At 39.2% G+C, this 26,216-nt stretch overlaps 3 protein-coding genes across 10 annotated transcripts in view; 2 read left to right on the top strand and 1 right to left on the bottom strand.

The window, feature by feature from the left end:
* fam102bb (family with sequence similarity 102 member Bb) overlaps positions 1-15,462 on the top strand; it is a 20,958-nt gene extending 5,496 nt beyond the window's left edge. Inside the window, exons 4-11 of one of the 2 annotated variants that reach the window (XM_044199535.1) lie at positions 648-764; positions 1,333-1,379; positions 2,634-2,728; positions 6,052-6,150; positions 7,683-7,914; positions 9,651-9,787; positions 10,943-11,012; positions 12,124-15,462. In XM_044199535.1, coding sequence (XP_044055470.1) covers positions 648-764; positions 1,333-1,379; positions 2,634-2,728; positions 6,052-6,150; positions 7,683-7,914; positions 9,651-9,787; positions 10,943-11,012; positions 12,124-12,166 — 840 coding nt within the window. In that variant the 3' untranslated portion in view covers positions 12,167-15,462. Of the gene's footprint in view, positions 1-647; positions 765-1,332; positions 1,380-2,633; positions 2,729-6,048; positions 6,151-7,682; positions 7,915-9,650; positions 9,788-10,942; positions 11,013-12,123 lie in introns of both variants that reach the window. The other variant, XM_044199534.1, reaches the window with a different exon arrangement.
* On the bottom strand, positions 8,007-22,315 carry henmt1 (HEN methyltransferase 1). 5 transcript variants are annotated; one of them, XM_044199529.1, is made up of 10 exons: positions 21,906-22,043; positions 21,501-21,613; positions 20,256-20,390; positions 19,825-20,007; positions 19,440-19,626; positions 17,623-17,851; positions 17,199-17,331; positions 16,602-16,753; positions 15,820-15,957; positions 8,007-9,082 (listed from the first exon to the last, which is right to left on the bottom strand). In XM_044199529.1, exons 1-9 carry the CDS (start codon positions 21,987-21,989, stop codon positions 15,851-15,853), a joined length of 1,323 nt encoding a protein of 440 aa, XP_044055464.1. In that variant the 5' UTR covers positions 21,990-22,043; the 3' UTR covers positions 8,007-9,082; positions 15,820-15,850. The 5 variants fall into 5 exon arrangements, with proteins under 5 accessions (XP_044055464.1, XP_044055467.1, XP_044055463.1 ...); XM_044199532.1 differs by lacking the exons at positions 8,007-9,082; positions 21,906-22,043 and adding an exon at positions 22,194-22,315 and having other exon boundaries at positions 15,516-15,957; XM_044199528.1 differs by lacking the exon at positions 8,007-9,082 and having other exon boundaries at positions 15,516-15,957.
* Positions 21,948-26,216, top strand: LOC122877674 (trace amine-associated receptor 13c-like). Of its 3 annotated transcripts, none has more exons than XM_044199538.1 (2): positions 21,948-22,150; positions 25,104-26,216. In XM_044199538.1, the coding sequence occupies exons 1-2, from the start codon at positions 21,948-21,950 to the stop codon at positions 25,909-25,911; spliced, it is 1,011 nt and encodes a 336-aa protein (XP_044055473.1). In that variant the 3' UTR covers positions 25,912-26,216. The 3 variants fall into 3 exon arrangements, with proteins under 3 accessions (XP_044055473.1, XP_044055471.1, XP_044055472.1); XM_044199536.1 differs by lacking the exon at positions 21,948-22,150 and adding an exon at positions 23,862-24,625; XM_044199537.1 differs by lacking the exon at positions 21,948-22,150 and adding an exon at positions 23,876-24,514.

Here is a 26,216-nt window from a genome sequence, read left to right as displayed (position 1 = left end):
TAGAAAAGGTTTCAGTCGTAGTCATCTGGACACTGTTTTCAGAATCAAGATGTTTTGGCTCCCATCCGGAAGTCATTCTCAATTGTGAAAAATGGTCTGAGAACTCTTCACAATTGAGAATGACTTCCGGATGGGAGCCGAAACGTCTTGATTCTGAAAACAGTGTCCAGATGACTACGATTGAAACCTTTTCTACGAACTCACATGCTTAAGTTATCCAACCCCATCCCTATCCCCAAACCCATCCTCCAGATCCCCTAGATTTACAGTAAATCAGCCATATTTATATAGATTGCCTTGTGAGCCCGTAGCAAACAGATGGCCTTCACTGCCCGCAGGTTGGCTCATTATGTCACATGTTCTCGCTTTCACTGTCTGAAAGTAGTTATTTACTGAGCAAGCTAAACCTCTTCTTGTGGACTTTCTAGACCAGATAAAAGCTTTTGCCCTTACATATTAGAGCTGCAGAAGATTACCAGCTTGTAATTGAAGAAAGATGTGTTAATATTGTTCAGTTTCCCTGAAGTTTCTCTCATGTCCTGACCGCTGTCATTTTACGTCCAGAGACTGCCACAGTGCTGACTGGGCAAAACGTGAGTCTCCTGAGAGAAAACAAAGTTCAACCAGTGCCATTCTTTCTCCTTCAGCTTGGTTTTACAGATCTGAATTTAGCGGAGTTTGCCGGCTCAGGGAATACAACCCGCAGATGTCTGCTGGAAGGCTACGATACCAAAAATACTCGTCAGGATAACTCCATTCTCAAGGTAACATTGAAGCTACGGTAAAGCAGCCGCACCCGTCTGATATGTTTTATGGTGGATAACTTGGTGTTTTGAATTATTAGTATTTTTAGTAACTACACTCGGAAAAAGGTGTTTGCATAAACGTCTAGAATTCCTTACAACAACAATGGTAGGTAGGTAGATAGGTGCCCAGGTAGTCCATTAGATTGTAGCCAGAAATACCACCTGCCCTTACCACAGCCATTTTCTGCTTTTATTTCATCTAGAATGATAACAGTCCCTAATGACAAAATTGTGACAAAATGAATGAACAAAAAAGAAAAAACTAAAAAATTGTCACCTAACATTTTGAGTTAATCATGGAGTGCAGATTCCACATGGCTTTTTAAGATCAGTTGGTTAATCTACATTTCTCCAGTGACTTTTGGAGTTTGCATATTTGATTCTTGTAAATTTGGAATAAAGTACAACTATGCTTGAATCAAAACATCATTCCTTTTTTTTCTTTTAACTAAGAATCCACGCTAATGGAAACCTTGAATGTGGGTCAGACCTGAATCAATTAACAAGTCTCTTTTTCTTTTCATAGGTTGTCATCAGTACACAGCTCATGTCAGGGGATCCCTGTTTTAAAACGTAAGTTAAAGTAATATTTTTCAACTTTAAATCATGCTAAATCTGCTTTGATCTGCAGTTCATACTGTATTAGGGCAGTCAGGGTTGGTGTCAGCTCACTTGTAGTTTAGTCATTTGAGATTCTTAACCATAAGATTTCAATTGGACTGGAAAACCATTTAATTGCATATGTTTTTGGACTAAAAGAGCTTGTGAATTAAACTATTCTCATGTTTGTGCTCAACAATAAACATGCCCAGATTTGGATATTTACAGTCCCCTTGTGAACCAAAACCAACCCTTGACCTGGACCGGACTGTAATTTTAAGCGATGTTCCTCTTTGTTCTGTCAAAACAGCCGTAGGTCAAACAATAGTGTGTCGATTACTTTTCTGTCTTTAGAGAAATTATAATTTATTTAATTATTCTGTATGGGGCGCCGAAGGTAGCCTAATGGTTAAGGCACATACCACTTACCGCAATGTGCATATTTGATTCCTGGCTGGGGGACCTTTGTTGCATGCCTTACCCATCTCCCTCTCTCCACATTTCCTGTCTGTATCTCTACTATCACTATCAGATAAAGGCAAGAATGCCAAAAAAAAAAGTTATGACATAAAATCTGCTGCTGACTGCTTTTGTTTGGGAGCTGTTCCAAGAATGCTGCTGTAGGTGTGGTACTGACATCTGTCAATGCTGTGTTTTGTCAGACTTGGCAAAGGTTTCATGGGAACCAAATGATACAGAATTATGCAAGACTAAATAACTAATAGCTCATCATATTTTCACATGTCAAAAGTACTGATTGATTTCATCCTGCAAGTATTGCATACTATAAGTAAACTATAAGTGGTCATACTAGTTATTCTAGTAGAAATACACTTTTCAGTGAAAGCAGTCAGTAGAGACGGAGAGAGAAATGCTGCTTTACCCAAGGGCAAAATTTGACCTAAAAATTATTCAGTAGCCTGTATGTTTATGCCAAAAGCTACATCTTCTTTTATTTCAGCATGTATTTAAATACGGAGTATCTACAGTAGTTTCACTTTTAGTCTTAGCTGAATGCTATTCTGAATGCTAATAGTTTATGACATTACATTATGGTCTTTCCCTTTGTTAATCTTAATGTTTGAATCCTCTCTCCCCCATTTCCCCTGTTTTTGTCTTTCACACCATGCTCTGTGTTTTTTTTTCTTACGAACGATTTAAATAATTAACTCGTAAATAATAAATACGAGAGGAGAAAGGGCCTTATTGTCTTTCCTCTGTCATCAGGCCTCCCTCCACAGCCACAGTGATCGGGATCCAGGGTGATGGAGAGAGCCTGCTGGAGGAGAGGAGGGGAGGGGACTCACAGAAAAGCTGTTCTGGTGAGACCAATCATGCCACATTACACTCCTCTGCTCTGCTTAGTCATCCTATTGGCTTTTCCAAACATTTACAGGCACCTGATAGAGCAAACTTTAGCCCTCCTCTTATGTGCTGAGCCAGTGTTTGGCGTTTTGTTCCACTTTTACGTTCATGTCCTTATGTTTATCTAACAGATACTGTAACAATGTTACTGTATACTAACCTGCTCTCCTTTGCTATGTTAAGCTCCTGCTAATAATTGGTGTAGATTTACATTGAAATGATATGGACACATCCCTAATAACTTTCGGGAAAGCTAAAATATTCCTTCCAACATATCACAAGGTTGAAACTAATTTTCATTTTGGTTAGACCCCATCCGCAAGTGGAAACTTGCTGCGCATGAGTAGAGTTGCTCAACATCACCTCATTGCTTGTTGTTGTTGTAGCGTCAGTTTCTATTATATGTGGCTATGTAGCTAGCAGATCTAAACCAACAATGAAAACAAAATGATAGATTCAGAGTAAGTAATTTGGTTACACTTATAATCTTAGAATAGTTATAATCCAAATTTACTGGCCAATTTCAGATTAGGGGAAGGCATAATTTATTGTAAGTAGTACCTTCTGATAAAGTGACCTGTTATATTTAATAAATCATTGCTTTAGAGCACCCATGGTAGTTCACATCAAGTAAATGTACATCGCTTACTAAATTAACTAAAGCATAACCTCATTTACCTGCCTCCTTGACATATGCCACCCCACCCTCGCGTCCCCACACCTAGCCCTTGCTGCTAATACAAACCGACCATTGCCTCCTGCTGCTTTACATTATTAAAAGTTTGACATAGACTGTCAAACTTCAGTAAATGACTGAAAGGCTTTTATTGTGTCATCAAGTTTAGCAATTTACATCTACAGTGAAGACCAATTTTTTTTTGCACATTTTCAGCACTTTTTTGTTGGCGTATAGTGTCAGTTAGGTAACTTTTTAATAAAGCTGCAGGAGATAGGTGTGTATTGCAGGTTGGTTGTTGAAGTCCAACTTCCAACACATCGAGATGAGCATCAATTTTACCATGCTGTCCTGTCATATTGAAAATCACGTGCTGTGATCGCAGCGCAGTCCAACTTTATGGAAATGAACCTCTAGTTTTTTTAACCACAAGTCATTAATTAAACTGCAGACATCGATATGATAACTTGTGTCTGATTCTTCTTATTTGTGTGTGCACGCATGTCTCTCTTCATATAACTGCTATTTATCTCCCATCCAGCACTATGAAAATATTCATCTTCCAGCTGCCCCTTTCTGCTACATTTCACTTCCGTTTCATCCCCCTTCTCTCTTGTTCTGTGTGTGTCCATGTGTGAACACATTGCAGTGTTGAATGCTTCCTCCTGGAAGCTTCAGAGTGTAGTGCAGCTCTTTCATGTATAATTTAAACTAGTTCCCTTGTAGATTAGCTACAATCTGCTCTGACCCTGTAGGCTCATGGTTAAAAATAGGACTCTGTGCCAGTCTGTCTAGGGGGGTTGTGTGTTTGCATGTGCACACCATGTGTGTATTTGTCTGCTGAAGACGATGCTCTTTCCCATCAGCATCATCATGTCTTGGCTGTGCATGTTTGCAGTGTGTGTGCAGGTCTGTTTCGTGTGTGTGAGCATTATCAGTTCAAATGGGAGATTTGGTAAATTATGAGCAATTATGGTGTATTATTTTGTAGCTGGATTTTTGTTATAATATACAGTATTTATGTCTGCTTAGAGATATTGTGTTAACCCTTGGATGCATAGGTAATAGGTATATAGGTACATGTTCCATAAGTGGCTCAAGAATTACCTGTATTAGAATTAGAATCAATAGTGTAAATAAATGTATAAATGTTTGTTCATAATGAATATATGCTATCTTGAGTTTTGCACAATTTAAAAAAAAAATGTATTCTACACAAGAATTATAAAGATTTGTAATGTTTGTTCCAATATCTGGAATATGATATTACAATTCCAAAATATTGGGGGGGGGGGTGGCCGGGAAATTTTTGGCCTACCTATTCAGCTCAGGGTTAATATCTCTTGAAACTGGGTCTATTTTCTGTTGTGTTGCTGAGGCAGAGGCCTTTCCTTCCTTTCCCGCAGACATTTGAACTCTGAACTGTTCTGCTTTCTGGCATCTCAGCCTTTGGCTTCTTGACATTAAAATGGTGGCACACATGTTCATGTTGCTGCACGTGTTTTTTAAAAGGCTCAAACTTAAAACACTATTATACATTCTGTTCCATCTCAGTTGTCAAGACTGTTCTTCTTCAGTCACGCAGATAGTATATTGCAGATGATTTCCTTTAGATTGTAGAACCACCTGAGCTCTGATACTGTTGTTATCGTGGGCAAAGACAGATGAGAAGACAGCCTCAACTATCCGCTACAGACCACCTGGGTGGCATGAGGTGCGGCACCTGTTGATCTGAACATGACGGACCATGCATGACTCAACAACTGCCTCGGTGGACGTCCAAGGGTGCATAGCGACAGAGGAGCGAGGTGGAGGTCCCGAATGGTGCTCGACCAGGCGAGAGCGAGCCGCAGTAGTGGCATGTTTCCTTGGGTGACGGGCAGACTGCCGCCACAGGGTCAGAGAGGACGCTGGTGGCGATGAAGAGTGTTGTGGTGCAGTCAATGGCACGGAGGATTGGGGTTGCTCACAGAGAGGGGGGAATTCCTGCTGATCCAGGTCATCGATTGTGGGCTCCAGGCCTTGAAACTTATTCTCCAGATGTAGAGCCTCTGGCATAGAGCAGCGAGGGGAGCGCTTGCCTCGCAGCTTTCTGTCCTTCAATAAGGTCCAGGGCTCTGGGGTAGAACAACAAACACGAACAGGTGCTTTATACAGTATCTGGGACAGAAATTTCTGGTCATGTCTGTCTAATCTGCAAAGAAGAGAACAGTATGTTGGCATGTATAATAGGAACATGTAGTGTGGGGTGGTGCTGTGTTTTCTGGTTTTTACGAAGTTGTGAATACAGTCAACCACAAATTTCTTTGTTCAGCTATTCCTGCTTTTATTCACAAAAACACTATATATACACCACATATAAATCTGGTGTATTGAGCTGAGGATGAGCCATGGTATTAAATAAGTACACAGCGTGGGCCTTGACAGGTTTCATGCTTGTTTGGCACCAGTTTCTTTCTGACAATATGAGAAGGCATAAGAAAAGCTGTACATGTAGGGTTTTTACTTAAATTATGTTTTTTTCAATAGAACAGACTCTTGTAGAGCTTTCAGGCCTTCATCATCCCCTTTCCGTCTTTTCTTCTGTTCTTTCTAATCCAGCAGAGAGTCGTGAAGGGAAGTGTCCTGTTGTTTCTGATGAGCTTGGGGGCTGTGGCCACTCCCGAACGTCCAGCTACGCCAGCCAACAGTCCAAACTCTCAGGTAGGGGCACCCCACATTTACCCCTTATTTACTGTTGTTGACCTGACATGGATGCCAGGCAATCATAAAGACCATAACACAAAATGTGTGTACGGTCAAACTGAGAAAAGCTTTTGACTCAGGAGGAGGGGGGAAGTGATAAAATTATTTTCCAGTGACACTCCACCAGAGCAGTTCAAACCTGAGGCTCGAGTTTCCATTACAAGCAGATCAAATGACTGTAATAAAAGATTAGAGGAAGTACAGAGATGTACTGAGAACAGCTCTAATGGCCCTCTAATTTTGAATTTGAAAATGTATTTCCTGCCACATCTAACTCTTGATAGATTTATTTCAACCTCACATTTGTGTGGGAAGTTTGCTCTTCCATGGCTGTAGTGAACTGATGCCCTGAGATGTCTGTTGCTTGAAATGGCTTCCTGCAGACATGAACAGCACGTGAGTGTGTGGGTGTCACTGCAACTCTGAGCTGCTAAATCTTTTAACACATTGTAAGTTGCAAATCTGCTCAACAGCACAGCAAAATGTGTTTTGCTAGAAAAAACTAATACTGAATAATGCCTCATTAACATCAATTGATTCTTTAATTTTAATTCAGATGTTAGGCAGTACGTTTGTATCTTCTTCTACACTTGTCTTCCATTAGTAAAGCAATTACTAATCACTTTAAATTGATTATCTATCATTAATATTTAAATGCAAATGAGACTACTGATGCTATCACTAAATAAATGTGGAATATTATGAATGTATGTCAGCAGCAGGTGGTTGCAATCTCTTGAATGCTACAATACAGGATTTCTCAGGGCATACAGTTACTTAACATTACTGACAAATCCGTTGCATTAATATAGCACTTTTATCCAAAGCCCTTCTCTCTCACACACACGGCAGCGAGCTACCATGCAATGCAAGGTGCTGGCCTGACTATCAGGAGCGTTTGTCTTGTCCAAAGGCACTTCGACGTGTGGACAGGAGGAGCTGGGGATTGAACTGCCAAACCTGTTATTAGTGGATCACGAACCATAGGGCAGTGGAGTAGAGATGACAAAATATAAAGAGCTGCTGGTCAAAGATCAATTTTTACTTGACTTTTAGAGAGGAAAGGTATACATAATACATTTAATCTGAAAATGTCATCCCTAAAGTAACTCTAAAACAGCTATAAGATGTTTTTATAACAAATGTATCAAATGACAATGTGAAAACAGTGTGGAAAGCGTTACTCGTAGAGATGAACTTACAGAGAATTATCACCTGTATCTGCAGCTGTTTTTTGTGAAAAAGCTACAAAATTAACTCACTGTACACTACCTGCTCAGCACCAAACGGCAGATAGACATTGTTAGCAACTACCTGGTGAACATAGTGGAGACTTTGGTGGCAAAAGAGCCAGATAGTTCCCTCAGGAGTCGGTAAAGTCAACATTGTGATTACTGCTGCCCCCATCTGGCCAAAAAAAATCAGTTATTGCAGGTTTAAGAACTGCTACTGTATTATTATATTATAAAACCATTGTCCATCTCTCTCAGGCTACAGCACAGGTCACTCCCGCTCCTCCAGCATGTCAGAGTTCAGCCATCGGAGAAATCATTCAGTGGGCAGCGCCTCAACGGGCATCGGCAGCATCCCAGAGCCCAACGAGGACCGGGACAGAGAGTCCAGACCCTGTCCCGCTCTACCTGAGCACCCAGTCCCCACCACCATTAGCAACCCAGCGGGTACTCCAGTACGGAGCGCTTCGTCCTGTGAACGTCTCAACAGGTGAGTCTTAATTTATTTGGCAAGTAAGGAGCACAAGGAAATGTAATTTATGAAAAGTACATACAGATGTAATCATCACAAAGAGAAAGCAGTCAGCAAGTCATATGTTTTTTATTGTAGGCAATGAGTACAAAATAGAGTAGCAGTAAGTTGTTTTAGGGAAGTTAACAATCACACCTGAGACCTGTGTCATATTTCAGGAAGCAGCTGTCATGCAGTAAAAAGCTGTGAGGCAGAACAGCAGAAGAGTATCTGTGGTTTTATTATTATGTGGTGTCAAGAGGGGCTCTTAAAAAATAAAAATGTTAGTCATTGTGTTTGTGGGATCTAAAAATGTCCAACTATGAATCATGCTTTTCATACTGAAGACTGGGGATGGTTTGAAGTACTTTTATGGCTTACGGTGCACTTTATATTTGGCCAACAGACAAGGTAGCATGTTGTACTTTATCTGTATTGATTTTCAGGTTTTTGAACGAATAGTTCGACATTTTGGTTCACTTTCTTGCTGACTTAGATGAGGAAATCGATTCACTTACCCTCAGCCCTTGGTATTACGTAACAGCATAGGTCACATGGAGGAAAGTGGGCGGGGGAAATTTAAATGGAATGCACTTGCCCTTGTAGTCATGACAGATCGTCAGCCAGTTATGTGTGCAGTGCCTTATTGCGTTGTAGGTACTTTACAATAATTACTGATGCCTTTCAATGAGGCCACAGGATTTCCTTCGGATTGCATTACGTCTGCATTTTGTAAGTGTGCTTGCAATTTCAGAAATGTCTCTTGTGAGCTTAGAAAAGCAGCATAACTTCTGTAGCCTACAATACAATATTGGGAATAAGTAGTTGTATTGGGGGAATCTACATAGCTCGTTGATGAGGAAATGAATGAAAAACTGCAATGCACAGTGGTTGATCTGCAGAGCTGAGTAACCATCGTTGATGACTCGCTCCCTCCCACAGACAGGATGCCCCGCCCCACTTACTCAATTTGAACAAAAAAAAAAAAAGCACTGGTTTAGTGGCCAACCAGTCATTGAGTGAAGCATGCACGCGCGCGCGCGCGCACACACACACACACACACACACACACACACACACACACACACACACACACGGAGAGTAGAGATGAGAGACGAGACGGAGAAATTATTTCACCTGGCGTGCTCTGAAAAGAGAAAAGTAGACAGCAGAAAATTAGCTTTTAAATCAAGAATGGACAGACTCTTACATGTTCAATCTTCTCACTTTCTCAGCAAGAAAGAGAATAAGCGTATTTCCTTTAAACATCCAGGGTTTTGTCAGAAGACTGCTCAAATAATATGCACAAACATTATGATGTAGATGTAACTGCCAAACTGACCATAGTTTCTAATCTTAGTGGCAAGATAAGTCATTTTTTATTTATTTATTTTTTTTAATTTCAGTAAGCACTATGGAGCAAGAAGCAGTGGTTAAAAAAGGCCAGTTAGCCACAAATGTTTGCAGTAGTACTACTGTCCTAGCAGCAGTAAGTAGCACTGGCAAGTGTGTGGCTGCTACCAATGAGTAGACTAAAAACAGGCATAATTTCCAGCTGCTTAGATAGAATCCATCAGGCCACTGGTTGACCACACCCCTGCTTAGCACTAAATGAAATGTAGATTCAGTATGAGAAACAAACAACATTTGCAGTTTGTGGTGGAAGCCATTAGTGGTCAAATAGACAAAATGACTCTCGTATTTCCTACACTCAGACACCCAGTGAAGCAGGACTCCATGGAGTCTCAGCTAAAGAGGATGGACGACACACGAGTGGATGCTGACGATGTTGTGGAAAAGATTCTCCAGAGTCAAGACTTTACACCCAGCCTACTGGACTCCAGTGCTGAAGGTAGGCAACACATTCAGAGAAACAGAGTCAGGTGTCTTTTATAGAATGCAATGCTGTGATATCAGCAGATTCTATTCTTTCAGGTGTCAATGTTGTGTATGTGCCCAGGCAGATTTCCCCCATCTATTGTCTCTTATCGTATTGTCTCTTCAAAGAAAGGTTAAAGTTACCAAATGCAACCATATTCTCATACTCTATAGCAGTAACAATAAGCGATTACTCGATTGACAGGACATTCGCAACAATTTTGAAAATTGGCATTTTGACTTGATAAATAACTTACAAAACAAACATTTGCTGGTTCCACCTTCTGCAATGTGAGTATATGCTGCTTTTCAGTTTTATATAATTGTAAATTGAATACTTCAATGTTCTGGACTGTTGAAGATGTTACTCTGGGATCTGGGAATTTGTGATGAGCATTTTTCTCCAATTTTGTGAAACTTTATATACATGAATTATATTATATAGGGCTGCATCTAACAGTCATTTTCATTATTGATTAATTTATTAATTGTTTTGTCTATAAAATCAGAAATTTGTGAAAAATGCCCATCCAATTTTCCCAAGGTGAGATTATCATATTTCTCATTTTGTTTTACCAATAATTCAAAACCAAGATTTTCAATTTACAATGATATAAAAGAAAAAAAGCAGGAAATGTTAACACTTAGGAAGCTGGTATCAGCAGATGTTTGGATTTTTGCTTGAAAATTGACTCAAACGATAAATCGATTATCAAAATAGTTGTCAACTCATTTTCTGACTATCAACTATTCAAATAATCTAATCGTTTCAGCTCTACAATTAACCCCCCCCCCAAAAAATCTTTCAATTTGTATCAATCAATCATTAGTTGCAGCCCTAGACTAGAGCACTACAAGTGTTAAATGCACAGCTACTTTGCATAACACAATAATTAACTTGACAGTATTGTGTTACCCCACGAGTCAGTCTGTGTACTCAGAGGAGTAGGGCATTGTTTTTCTTTCCAAGGTCTCATCCAGCTCAAAGCTTGGAAAAGAAAGCTGCTGTCAATACATGATTATTTTTAGATTGCCTAGCAACTGGCTGCTCCTCATGACAAGCATTATACAGGAGGATGTCGGTTCTCTCTGTTCTGACCTAATGTTACTACAACTGTGTCTGTTTCAGAGGAAGGCTTGCGTCTGTTTGTTGGCCCGGGGGGAAGTACAGCCCTTGGAAGCCATCACCTTCCCACCAGGTGAGCGTGGGATATTCACTGAACTGAAGTTATATAAAATGATTTGTTCCTCATAGTAGATGGAGAGGGTGAAGTTGGTTGTGAAAGTCTGTCGAAAGGTTTAACCATTATTTAGTGATTCCTACTTTCTCTGGATAAGAGCAGACAATAACTGCTGTCTAGGAGAATGTTTATTTTACTGTTTCAGCTTTTATTGCGGCATGGCTCTAGGGATGGCAATATTAGTCTGTCCAACCACTATTGGATGAATTGCCACGATACTTTGTACAAACTTTTCCTCTAGCACCACCGTGACGTTGACATTTTTTGTTTTGATTGAAATGTCTCAACAACTATTGGATAGATTTCCCTGACAGTTTGATGGATATATTCGTGTCCCCCACAGAGTGAATTTTAATAATTTCAGTGATCTATCGAACAATTTTCATATTGCTATTGATGAAGTGTCTATCGCCGGTACATAGTTATTGTTTTAATCGCCCAGGCCTACTCTTACTACAAATTAATTTTGATACCATGTTCTTTTCTTTGGTAAGACAGATCAAGGGACATAATTCAAGAAACCTCTCTCATACCAGAGGGATGTTGCTAATTAGTGGCTATTGGTAAGACAAGTGGAACTAGTTTTACAGTAATGGTGGATGGACATCTGAACAGGCCATGGCATTCAGATGAAGTTGCCTATCAAGCCAGTTGGGCAAGCCACTATAGTTTAACCTGAGAAGATACAATGTAGATGTAAGGCCGGTCAAGCTGCCAAGTATCTGCTCTTTGCTATGGTGAGAGTAGGAGTTAAAGGCAGCTTATAGGTAAGTTAGGTCAGGGCTAGAGAATGATGTTGCCTGTCAAGAGGCCAAGTAGATTTAGGACAGCACAGCCTGAAAAACATCGTTTAACATGAATACTGGGCTTCCGTAGGAATGCTCACCCAATTTTTGACACATTTTACTGTGTACTGATAACTGTTCTGTATTTAAATAGTGACCTGGTTTGGTGCAGAAACATTTCAACACTAGAAAAAGAGGGGATGATATGAATTGCCAGCTCTACTCTGATGTGTGAGCCAGATATTACATCAGGTTGCTAATTTTGTCTTTTCTTTTCATCCCAGGGTTGGTGGTGGAGCGTACGAGCAGGTGGTGATAAAGCGTTAGACCTGCAGCCTCTCAGAGGTGGACTGACATTGCATACATCAAAAAAACGGATGCAAGGCTGTGTTCGTTTCAATCTGCATTCCTACAGCACACACGTTACCTGATCAGCACCGTGTATGACCTGATCACTGAACAGTTGACATTACAACAGTGCCCTCCTGTGTTCATATCTCCTACATGACACTGTAGATTCCTGATAGCTTTTTAAGAGCGAGATGTAGACTGTTATAATCTCAGTGTAAACATACAGATGTGAATTAAGAGAAATGAAACATTGACCAGATTGTTCAAAACATGTATGTAACTGAAACTGTCCACTCCTGGGTGTTTTCTGGGTGTAGGTTAGCCTCATATTTTTGAGGTCAACTTTATCACCCAGCATCCAAACCCAACCCATTTTAAACTGTTAGGAACTGGAAGAAAACTTTCTAAATGGAGGAAACCAGGACAGACTGTGTGTGTATCATCAGAACGAACTGAAATCTACACTGAAGAGGAGTATGCGATGCGTTTTCAATACATTCCTTTTATCTCTGTTTGTTTTGGACTTCCTTTTCAAATAGGATGTTCTATTTAATGTTCGCCTATAAGCTGCTAAAAAGCTGTAGTTGTTGGCACCCGTTGTGTTTTGAAGGCGAGAATATTTTACTACAAAGACGAGGCATCAGACTTGACCTATTTGACGTGTGAACGTGGATTGTGTGTGTATGTGTCTGCTATGTGGTAAGACCACTTTTATTAGTAACAGTTATCCTGTTATCTTGGATGAGTGGAAGGGTGTGACATGATCTCTTGTAAGGAATGTTATTATGGGTACTTGCAAAGATAAAATTGGGACAACATGATTTACATGATGCAATTTGCTTACTTGATAAAGAGGTTATTGTTTGGCACACTGCTGAGGATTCTTTTAGAAAATCCTGCAGTATTAATCTGCCCTACAAAGGCAAAACGCAGTAACAACTTATTTGGTAAAAACTAACATTTGCTTCGCCATATAATCAAATAGCCATTTCTGTTAAAACAGCTTTTAAAATCTGCAGTTATTACAATTCGGAGCTTAAAACTAATCCAAACAACAGTAACTGCACTCTGGCTGTATAGATACTGGCTTTGCATTGCTCCCCGGGTTGCAATAACTACACTTTGGTTTGGGCTCTAGAAGCCGTCACATTTACTGCCCTCTGTTACAGAGAGACAGCCAACTAGACAGCTATAGAAAAAGAGCTATGTCAATTGAAAGCTAGCTGGTGAGATATCACCATGGCTTGCCTTAGCTAAAGGCAAAACAATTTACTCACTGATTTTTCCCTTGGTGTTACCTTTAAATGGAAAAATATCCATTTTGATGAACTGACACCTTGGTAATTCAGTTTCTTATTCCATATACTAAAATCCAATCATGATGGCAATAACCCAGCTAACCCCTGCTAAGGGTAACTATCTTAGTAACTTCCATCTTTGCTTTTGAAATTCATGTGTTTTGGTGTGATTGAGCTACCTTCAAATCACATTTAAATGTATTAAATTGTAAATTATAATATTGATTTCAATATTAAAAATAGATGTACAGACAGACCTGGAAACAGATCACTCAAAATAAAGTTCATTTTAACTAGTTTTAAAGAAAAAGAAAGCTGAAAGAATACTTTGTTGATATATATATATAGTTTTACCCTCAAATTCCCTAAAGATTATCCAAACACAGAGTGCAGTTTCTGCTTTTTTGTTTTCCTGTTTGCTATGTAGGTCCTATGGCACTGACATTACAACTTGTTTGTTATGCAGTTTGCCAGCCCTTTTTTCACTGCTTCTGTAAGTTACTGCTCTCTACCGTTGTAGGGCAGTAAATACTTCGTATAATAGGGGCTTCTATGATGAACATTACTATAGAAGGGCATATATCTAATGCCCAGCGTTTCAGCTACGTATCTATTGTATACCTGTGCTTTGCAAGTCAACTACAGCTTTCTGACCTGTTGACCAGGAAGCTCACATCAGTGAACATGTGCAAGATCCTGTGATGTACCAACAATTGCATTAATGTGCAAGTGATGCATACTGTAGTTCGTTTCACTTTAGGATTGTACAGTGAAGGACTAGTTAAGTAATCCACTGCCATGAAGAAAATTTTGTGTTGTGTATGTATATCTCCTAACATCTTAGCAACTGTTAGAATTGAGAACAATCTTATAACCCATCTAATAACCAACACAATCAATACGTGATCGATTAGTGCTACAGACAGAAATCTAATCTAACAATATAAATCTGATGAGTTTTGAAATCCTGATAGTGTCATGCATGTTGACTATTTGCATTTCAAGCCTAATAGGAGATTAAGTGCACAATTTATTCAGTTAGCAAATTAACCAAAGTACACAACACACTGTTATAACCTGGGATCGTGTCAGGCCTATGCATAAGGAGAATATTAGACACATTATAAATTGTAATCTCCTGTCATAAGCCATAGTGGAGGTAGGATATTTCCTCTTCTAGATAAACTATATACATGTTTTATCAATTTCTGCACAAGCATCATCAGTGTATGGTGTTTTAACTATACGTCAATGTTCTGTTTTTATGTTTGTATGTTCTGCATGATTAAGATGTCCTTTTGTTAGCTTGCAGAACTTGACACATTTGTGTTTTTCCTAATTTGATATTGTGCCATCTTTTAATCTGAATATTTCCACACTGAAGGAACAATTTTGCTTGCCTATTTAGCATGAAGGAAATCATTTTGTTCTCATTACTTCATGTTAAAAGCAGATATCTAACGTACGTCAGTGTTCTCATTTTGTGTTTTTATTTTCGGCATGGTTTAAATGTCCAATGTTGAAAATCACATCTATAGGATATCATCGTCTTTGTTTTTTAATCTTTCATTGCTGATATTGTGCCATATTTTTGCTAAATATTCTAATGTTAAGGGGGGGGAAGTGTTCTCACTACATAGTTAAGTGTTAAGTTTGATTTATGGCTATTAAATATCAACTATTGGAGATTTTTGTGTGCTTTTTGGATAGAAGTCACTTGTTTTACCTGTGTGACACAGGTATGTTCATCTTGGTACCTAACATGTTGTTACAAACATGGTTTCTTCTCTTCTGTGAAGCTGTTGTCTATATAAAACTGTAAAATGTATTCTCCGGTAAAGTGATGTTCTGACACTGTCCAGCGTTTCCTGTTACAGACTTGTTCTTTCGACCAACCTTTGCTTCCTTAACAAGTGTACTGGATGCTTCAAATGTGTACCTTGCACTGTTGAATAAAACTGTTAAAAACCTTGAGCATGTGTAGATTGCGCTTCAGCCTTGGTATAATGCACAACAATCACAATATGAACATTTTCTCACATTTAGAGTTTTATTGAACTATTTACATTTAGACTGAGTCGCCTTCCGTCAGTAAACTCGTATTTTATAGGCCAATGGGTATTTTATTTTCATTGACCTGCCTTAAGACATTTGTTTCATACTCTAAACACAAGGTTGCAGTCCAAACAAGCCATCTGACAAATCCAAAAGCCAAAGTTTCCACAGGGCAGCTTGGGATTTGTCAGTGCAACTTGTACTGTCCAGTAGTGACCAAGGGAAACCATTTATTCACTCATGATTTCCCTTGGTAAAATTGAACAAGTCACCTACTTGTCCCGACAACAAAGTTGTATCTTGCAGATCAAACATTTGTCCCCCACGCTTCCTCTTGCTCAGCACTGTGGGAGCACTGGCTGGCCTCTGCATACCCACTGTCCTCCAGATAATTGTGATCCTCTTCTTCAAGGTCTAAAAACACAAATGAAGGACCAGTGTCACAACCACAGAAATCATTCAGTTAGCAAATTCATAGGATAAGCAGAAAAGCAAGAACTAACATTGCAAAGTCTGCTGATGATGCATTGTTTTCATAAGTGCAATGAGCTGAGTTGTGGAGAGCGGTGACTGGGGAAACCAAGCTTTGTGAACCACTTAACTACTATGCAGCCATTGTGCTGAAAATGGTTCATTGTTATGAAGCATTGGTGACATCTGCTAGGCAACTCTTGGTATGGTATTTGTAGTGGAAGGATTAAATCCAAGATGATGACGAAACAGTGAGTCAGAAGAAGTTGTGTTACTGCTGTCATTATTGCCATTCTGCTCAGTAAATGTTATATTGTAAAAAAGGGGTGTTGAAGAAAGGCATTTATACATCTTGCAGTGATGCCTCTGCTTTGAAAAGTTGATACTGTGTCGAGTAGTCTGCTTTCACTGCACAATGTAAAGATATGTTGAGTATGTGACAAATAAAATCTTGAAACCACTGGAGAGGAAATATATACACCACAGGAATCTTCACATCTTATATATAATACATTCTTCCCCTGCTCACTATAAATGTTTATGTTTTACACATATAATAGACAAAGGTGCTCAAATGTTAATAGTACCATGGTCCTGTACAAGCACAGCCCAGCCATCCTGGCTCAGTTTAACTTCAGGGGCCTCCATCAGGAAATGTCGGAGATTACTGAGATTTCCACTCAGGGCACAGATTTTGGGGCAGCGGGACCACAGCACAGCCAGAGGTACAGACACATACCTACCAGCACAGACAAAAGGTGATGTTAGGACAATATGTAACTTTTATGATAGCGGTGATGACAAATGTTTACAAATATTTTTCAAATTAAAGACCAATAATGACATTTGTGAGACATTTTGTGCAGCTACATGACAAATTTTAATTAAAAAACGTAGAAGTTTGGAAGAAAACAGCTAACCTTATAACCTTTGAATTTGAGTGATTACTTAGTGATTTATGTTTTTGGTTTACTGTGGTACTTTGATACTTTTTAGTAGTTGACATGGTAAAGCATGAAATGTAATGAGACAACTGTAAAGGAGGAAATCCAGTGTCTTTACAGCCAGTCAAAAGTAGAGATGCCACAGAAAAAAGGCCTGTGCTCGTGATCTGCAGTCCACAAACTGCCTTCTGACTCGCCATGGCCACACTGTTCCTCCTCATCTTCCTCAAGGAAACACACCTGTGCAATTTGCAAGACTCCTGTTGTCCTTGGACATTTGTCCAAAACAACTTTTCATCCTCTCTTTCCTTATCCTCTGACACACCTCTGCCACATTGCTCCACTGGATTTTCCATCTCTGCTCCACATGCTGCTGCGAGGTATCATATGTTTTTTTGTTTTTTTAAAAAGAGAGAGAAACATACTGTAAGCATTTTATGTGTTTAATTGGCCAAGTACTTTTTTTTTTTTTTTAAAAAAACAATGATATCCTGGAGAAACCTTTGATTTAGAGAAAACTGAGAAAAAATAACCTTACTGACCTTTCCCCATTTTATTAAGTTCAAAATATTTCAGATCGCTTTTTGCTGGCCCTACTGCGTTGCATATTATCAAACATACACACAACTTTTTAGGAATTGAGAACAACTGCCGGGATGTTCACCTGTCTGTTTCTCTTCCATCTCCATGCATCGCTCTGACGCTCTGAGACATTCCTCCCCTCGTCCCTCAGTCTGGCACGGTGTGTAAGTGTCGTCCCTCTCGCCAGTCTGCAGCTCGCCAGCCTCGATCCATCTTTTCTTCAGCTTTTCTGCCCAGTACAACACCTCACTCACCAGGACCCTCCGCAAGATGTTGTTGTCACGGAGGCTGGGGTAGTTTATACTATACAGCTGATACAGAAACAGATAAAGACATAGATGACAATATTAGATGATCATAGAAACCTTTGCTGATTGTGAGACCCCTGAGTGAGATTTTTACTGCCCAACAGCACACAGGGATTGTACTATATCTCAAGAGCCTAATATGGTTGCTGATCAATAACAGTAAGTCGGTTATTACTTAGCCTGGTGTAAAAACATCTGGCTTTAAAAACTTACTTTTCTTGCCTGTTTAACTGTTTCATAACTTGGAAGTCCAAGATTTAGATTACAGTCTGTTGTTATTCCTACTCTGACCAGCTAGTTTACTCATCCATAATTAAGATTTTTTTTGACTTGGTGTTAATTACAGGTTTCTATTTTTAAGGGGGCAGTGCCTCAGACTTACAGTAACATATGCACACTACCAAGACTACAGATTTTGTCGTTGCTGATGGTCACCAGCAGAGGTCGACAAAGGTAATAGATTAGTTAATGTCCCTTTAAAAACTCGTCCCGGTTATCATGTTCTGGGAATTATCCATTTGTATTACTACCCCCATGTCCAATGCTTTACTTTTTTCTTCAAATCTTTATTGTCACATTTATTTTACTTGATAAATACTGAATGAATTTAATAAATCAAGTTCATTTACATGGCATGAAATGATAAAAACCAGTTTCCTGTTCATGTCTTCACTCTTGATCTCTTACACTCATCAGAGCTTGTGTGAGGGGATCTGTCCACTTGTTTAGTTAATAGGTTCACAATATGATTTAGACAATATAGGGGACTTGTAAGTCTATCAATATATGGTCATATCAAGCATCCCCTTTCCTCAGGTATAATAAAACAGAAAACTGTGGCATTCTGGATTTCTAACTAAGCCACATTAAGCCCAAGACAGCCATTGAAGCCATGCTTGCACAGTCTACTGGATTACATTTGTTCTCAAAGAACAGGAATAGTTTGAGAACAATTCAGATTGACTTTGCAAATAGTTAGGGTTATCCATACACATGGAAGAGATTTTAGTATATTGTATTAAAAAATAGTTTGAAAGAGTACAGAATGTATTGCTTTGAATTGAAAAATGGATCATCAACTTTTTTTTTTAAACCTATTTTGATGGGTTAAGCTGAAAGACTATTTGCCAAAGAATTTTCTGAAAAAAATTGTTGTAATATTATAAGTTGTGTATTCATGGACATTGATATTAAATTGTTGCATCTGCTTGGAGTAAATCTAGTACTTTGCTTAAAACATTTTTTTTTAAATAATAAGGAAACTGTAAACAAACTTGGACAAAAAACTGTTGTGCAACATGTTTTAATTTTAATTATTCTAACAACCAACTTAAAAGGTGTTTCAGCAAAAAGATGTCACAGATTTGTGTCTGCATACACGCCAGTCAATTGTCACACATTGTTAAAAAAAAACATGTACTATTTTTGCCTTTTTATAGTGAAACTCGAGAGCAACAGGAAATGTAGGGAGAGAGAAGAGGGGTACAAAAATCCCCATCAATCGGTGACATAGTGATTACAGGTTATGTGTGTTCGAAGACTAGGCCAACATGATGCCCGAAATGACTGATCTATAAAGAAGACTACTCACCAGTGTGTAAGAAAACACATCCTCGGCATCATCACCAAGCAACATGTTGTAGACATCTCTCCCCCCGAGCCGGTGAAACACACCAATCTGGGAGCAGAAGCCGACTCTCTCCTGCTGGCCTGGCGGTGCCTGTCCAACACCAGTGAACTCCACCTCATAACCGTACTCCAAACACACCTTAAGAGCCCTGAGGACGGATGTAATGTTAACAGAATTCAGTTTAAATCTTTATTGTTCATTAAGGGATATTAAACAGTGCTGGTGCATTTTAGGGTGGATTTATCCATTAACATTCCCTGTTGCTACCATCTTCATTAACACTCTAACTTTCTGCTGTCCACTACATTCAAAAAAGCCTGAAAATGGATCCTTCAAAACAGCATACCAGGACTTGAACTCTGCTCTGGTCCACTCAAACTTGTGGTCACTGTGCCTGAAACCTGACAGTCCAGGAAAAAGGGGGTTGAACTCAGAGTTTGGGGTGCTGACGATAACCGCCACTGGGGTCATGTACCCAAACACCACCTCAGAGAAGCGGTCTACATCAGCAAGAGTGAGGTGCTCTATGCTGCAGACAGCCAGGCAGGAAACATGGTGATAAATAATGGCACAGAGGGACACAGAGAAACAGAAAGATGAAAACCACACAGAGAGAAAGATCAGGTAAACATTGGGAAAAGGTAGAGAAACAAGACAATAAGCACAATAATAAATTGACAAAAAAGGAAACGAGAAAAAAGAACTCATTAAAACTAAAAGCTGCCAAAGCATGAAAACTTGAAGACACTGAACCTCAACAGCCAATCAGCCCCTTACAGCTCTATACTGGTCACGAGATCAAATCCTCTGAGGCGGACGTCTTTCTGTGTGACTGAGCCCTGGTACAGCTCAATGCGCAGCTGATCATAAGTTGGCTGCAGATAGTAAGTTGATATAGGAGCTAATCCATGCCTGGGGGAACATAGAAACATAGTATTAGTTATCACAACAAAATGCAGCCAAAACTCACAAGGTGATTGAGGAGGATTGAAGATCAAACTATGCTTTGATCATCACTTGATTTTTGTAAGGCAACTGCCTTTTTTCTTTCTTTACACATGTGGAAATAATTATATAAACTATATAAACATTTATTTTAATTGTCAAGCAATTAAAATAAATGTGTAGCACAGTAATCCCATTATTTTTTTTTATGAGAAAGGTTAACATACTTTAAAAAGTCTGGGGCCCTGCAAAAGAAACTACTCATATTTAATTTGAAGAAACCAACTCTTTGGATCAAGTTTAGGAAATAGGTTTCACATGTGATACAGATCCAGACTAACCTAAGCTCTCAGTCGGTTAACTGATTTAATGATAAAAGGGACGGGTGATAGTTCAATTAAACCATTTATCAACATTTAGTATAGTGATATGACCATTGTGTTATTGTTTCACAAAATTATGTTGTCCACATGAATGACTGCGAGCAAACAATATTAAAAAAAAATAAAAAGTTACTTAAGTTTAGTTGTGTGATTTACTGTAGAGATATGGTGAAATGGTTGCTGGTGGAAAATGACATTGCATTGATACTCAATTTGACTATTTTATGCGACTTTGAATTAATCTGGGGCTGCAACTAATTCATATTTTCATTACTGATTAATTAAGCCATTAATCGTTCAGTCTTTGGAATGTCAAGAGGACAGTGAAATGGACCCATCACATGTTCTGTTGGTCGGACAATCCAAAACCTAAGATATTTCTTAGTATCTTGTGTTAAAATACAATTTAAATTAAAACACTCAAATGCAGCAAATATTCACATTTGAGAAGCTACAACCACCGAATAGTTGCCATTGTTGCCTGATTAAACAACTGAAACGATAAACTTACTATCATCATTGTTGCCGAGGGTTGTTTTGTCTGTTGATGGACTGAGTGATTAATCGACTGGCTCTGCATACATCTGCCGTATAACGTTATTGATATCAGAAGAAGAAAACTATCTAATTTCAACCATGTGCCCGGCCCTGAATGATTAAGTATTCAGTCACACATTTGGTTTTATAGACATACATCTTTCTTTTTAATTGGGCACCGTTGATGTCCACTCCAACCAGCAGTTCTATTTCACGGTGAAACTTCAGTTTTTTGAGGAGGCTGCACTCACTGCACCCCAAGTCCACCACCTGAGGAGAAGGGAGTAAGAACAATCTAGATTAATGTTAAAGTCACCACGGCAAAGAAACCAAACCATTATGAAGAACAATTCATGCTAATATCTTGACTTCGCGTTAGGAAGGGCGAACGTAGCTAGCTAGCTTAGCTGTATCGCGTTAATTGGTTCGGTGAAAAAGTTAGCTAAGCAACGGTGACTACGTCATCTTTCGAATTACCGTTAGCAAACGTTGCTCGATCAAACGTTGGTTTTGAAGCTAAAGTGATGAATGTGTCTCTCATTGAGACGGTAGCTAACGTTACCTTTTGGGGTTTGTTCCTCTTGACAAAATCGATAACAAATTGATGTCTCTGCACATGCAGCGGCGGACTGAACATTGGGTCCATCTTTTAACGTTTTATTCGGCTAACGTAAACGTCTATAGCCCCGCCGGACCCCAGAGGGCGCTGTACTTATTGAGTGGTGACGCGGTATTTTATTTAATGATTTATATTTTTTGGGACGACAACAACGACGATTCCTGCCAACTAAAGCCAGATTTGTGCCGGTAAGACCCATTTTCTTTCCACTTCGCCTCTAGAGATGCCAACCTGTCTGTTGGTCGACTATGATCCAGGTCCAGGTCCAGGCCAGACTGAAAACTCTCAACAACCATTAATGCTGGAGGATTGCCATGGAACATTGCACAGACATTCATGGTCCCCAGACTTTGGTGAGCCCCTTTAGCGCCACCAGCAGGTCAAAATGTATCATTTATTTTCTCGTTTAATCGATCAACTGTGTGGCCTATAAAATGACCACATAAAAACGTGGCACACAAAAATGTGAAAAAACGCCCGTCATAATTTCCTAAAGTTCAAGGTGACGTCATCCAAGGTCTTGTTTTGTCTTACCAACAGGCAAAATCAAAGGCATTCAGTATCACAGGACAAAAACAAGCAGCAAAATCGACTATTTGATTAATTGACTAATCGTATCAGCTCTAGTACTTTGTGTTTAGCACATGGTGAATATGGTGAACATGGTACCTTCTAAACATCAGCGAGTTAACATTTTCATTGTGGACATGTTAGCATGGCTGTGACTTATAGTCATGTTAAGATGTATGTTTTTGTCTTTAACCGCTTTTTAGAAGTTTAAACGTGGTTGTGTGTGGAGTTAGGGCCTTAATTTCTGCCTTGTTAAGCTCAGATTTCTTTAAATTCTTACTTAGAGGCTACAGATGAATTTTTGGGTTACTGTTTGTGACAAGTATAGCTTGTATTTATTTATTTATTTGCCAGCATGTACATAGACCAATCTCAAACAATGAGAAGAGACACTTTGTAACATATTTAGAAATACATTTGATCAGCCAACACTGCACTGCACCACATACACACAAACTCCCTGCCTAAACTGACAAATACCTAAGAGAATATGATATTCCCTAAACTGAGAAACAATATGTCATTACACTACAAATAATGGGCCATATTGCATGGCAGCCTGTTCACACCTTCTTAATATGATGTCTTACAATAAACCTCAAGGGCATGCCTCCAATCAAAGGTGTTAAGAAAACACATCTTGTAAGATAAACACATCGTACAGATCTTCTCATCAAAACATGATGTAATAGTTTGGAAAAAGACAAAACAGTATGGGCTGTTTTGCATTTTAGTCACTTGTTCCAAAATTGGGTTACAAAGACTTTAGCGTCTTATGTAACAAATATATAAATGTCATATATGCAAAGTCTAAACTGGACAAATCCAAATAAAATACTGACCCTAGTTTTGTGAGTCAAGGTGTAGTTATAGGCAGGTACAGCAGTGTTTTGCTGCTGCAATGGGGAAATGACCTCTATTTTGTCACAAAAAGGAGAAATGGTATAATGACATTGCAAAATGACACGAAGAAGACCAACTTCTGTTGCTGAGGACGGAAGTGCCTCTTGCAGAGGTCCGCCATTATGTCTGCAGGCCGGTTTAAGTCCAGCTCGGACCACAGTATGGAGTGTGGGCTGGTAGCTGGAGAGGTGCCAGTTCACCTCCTGGTCAATGCCGAGGTGCCATTGAACAAGGCACCGAACCTATCCGCTCCCAGTGTGTGTGTGTGTGTTTGTGTGTGTGTGTGTGTGTGTGTAAAAAATTAAAGTGTGTAAGTCTGTGAAAACAGAATTTCCCCATGGAGATTAATAAAGTAAATCTTCATCTATGCTACTGCGAGTTGCTGGGAGGAAGGCTCTGAGATTTTTGCCTCTACACCAATAAAATGGAGTTGAATGAAATGTTGTTTTAGGTGCTCACAGGGTCGAAATATTAGAGAGCAACCTCTATTTCCAAATACAGTGTTCCTGTACTCATTATTCACAGAACACGTGTGTCAGAAGTTTTCATAGGGACTATTTCATGGATAGCAAGTAGTTCTAATGAAAATCGTCCACATTGTCTTTTTTTAACATATATTATATCCATCTTGGCAATGTAAACTATACAGTGTCTGGAAGATACAATAGAAGCAATAACTAGATAGAGAATAAGAGAAAAACAGGGAGGAAGAGATGGGGAACGTTATCCACAGTGGATAGTGGTAGTTTGAAAGAGGCGGAGATGTAGGGAGGACAACAATGGAGTGGGAGATTGAATGATGTAATGAAAGAGTTGATCATTAGGAGCTGGAGAAAAAACAAGCTGATGGGAGGAAGTGTGTGGAGAGGAACAAGAGGAGGAGAGAGAGGGAGGGCAACAGGAGAGATGATGGGCACGGAGAAGAAAAGAGATAAATATCTCATCTCAAGAAAAAGACAATCAGAGTGCTGCTAGACTTCTGCAGCTCTCTGTTCAGATGCACAGTCACTATCTCTGATGATGGTGGAGACACTGGAAGCAGCCGACCTCTGCGTCCCCCCCCTCAACAACTCCTGCAGGTCAATGTCTGTTACTCCCAAGGCCATGCTCATCAAAACACTGCTGTACTGCATCACTCTGCACACTGTGATGCTCAACTTGTTGGTCATCATCTCCATCTCTCACTTCAGGCACCGACACTTTTCTTTAATTATAACATCCAGTAGTGTTGATGTATTTCATTTATGGATGGAAGCTTTTTTTATTCTATGCTTAAAAGACCGACTGTAGCTCTTTATCCACCCTGTAAACAAAGTTTTTGACTGTGTTTTTCAAAAGCTAAGACAGGCTAGAAATCTCAGTACTTTCCCTTGTAAATGAAAATGTCACTTTCAGTGGGTTTTTCTAAATGTGTCACAATAGCAGTAATTATGATAAAAGTCTACTTAATACCACCAAACTGCTGTGGTAGTTAGTTCAAATAGTGTGCAGCTGATTCATATTATAGAGCTTTATTTGGCATGTAAGCTATGTAGAGTTTGGTTTTCATATTGCTCTATAAAAGTAAAATTTCACTTTCCATATTCCATCTGTATTCTCACAATAGTTGCTGTGATCTGAACTCATTTGCTCTGAATATGAGGCACTAATCATAATCTCCCCCTCCAGGCAGCTCCACACCCCCACCAATCTCATCCTCCTCTCCCTGGCTGTGTCAGACTTGCTCGTGGGCCTTGCAGTGATGCCACCTGCAATCTTCTTCCTGCAGTCCTGCTGGTTTATGGGTAAAATCACATGTGCTCTTTCATACCTGTTGAGCTTCATCCTCACCTCTGCCTCTGTTGGGAACATGGTGCTCATAGCAGTGGACCGCTTTGTGGCTATTTGTGACCCTCTCCACTATTCTTCCATAATAACACAAAGCAGAGTTAAAATCTGTGTGTCTCTGTGTTGGTTTTGTTCTGTTATCTACAACTTTATAATACTGAAAGATTATTTTTCACAAATACATTTGTCGTATTCCTGCTATCAAGAATGTGTAGTTATCATAAGCTACATTTCAGGGACAGTAGACTTGCTCCTCACCTTTTTTGGCCCTATTACTGTTATCATAGTTCTCTATATGAGAGTGTTTGTGGTAGCTGTGTCACAGGCACGTGTCATGCGGTCTCAAATTTCAGCTGTCAACTCAAAAACTGTGATTGTTAAGAAATCTGAGATGAGGGCTGCTAGAACTCTTGGTATTATCCTTCTTGTGTTTATACTTTGTTATCTTCCATACTACTCTCCTTTCATAGCAGGACAGGATGCCACAGGCGGTGTCAATTCATCACTTCAAATTTGGCTGTTCTATTGTAACTCCAGTTTTAATCCTCTGATCTATGCCTTTTTCTACCCCTGGTTTAGAAAAGGGGTTAAACTCATTGTCAGCCTTCAGATACTGCAGCCAGGTTCCTGTGATGTCAAGATAATGTAGAGATAAGCAATATAATGTATATATACTGACTCATTTTATGAAGGTGAATTCAATATAACTGATGGTGAAGTAAATGTATTTGTTTTTGTCAACTGTATGCTCTATCAGTTCACAATCATTTTTAATCAATATGGTGAAAGCACAATGTTGTGACATATAAATGTATTTACTTTGGTAGGGCAAAAAGAAATGTATTCAAGATGTAAACCACTATACTTTAGAAACAACCTTTGCCAGTGAAGATGATGGAGTTATTTATAATACCCTTGGTTTAGAAAAGCTATTGAATATACAGTTTCCCAAAA

This window comes from Siniperca chuatsi, linkage group LG6 (assembly GCF_020085105.1).
Source record: "Siniperca chuatsi isolate FFG_IHB_CAS linkage group LG6, ASM2008510v1, whole genome shotgun sequence".
In the NCBI taxonomy this organism is placed as follows: domain Eukaryota; kingdom Metazoa; phylum Chordata; class Actinopteri; order Centrarchiformes; family Sinipercidae; genus Siniperca; species Siniperca chuatsi.
The sequence above is the reverse complement of the archived record's forward strand: the minus strand, read 5'-3'. Positions and strand labels throughout refer to the sequence as shown.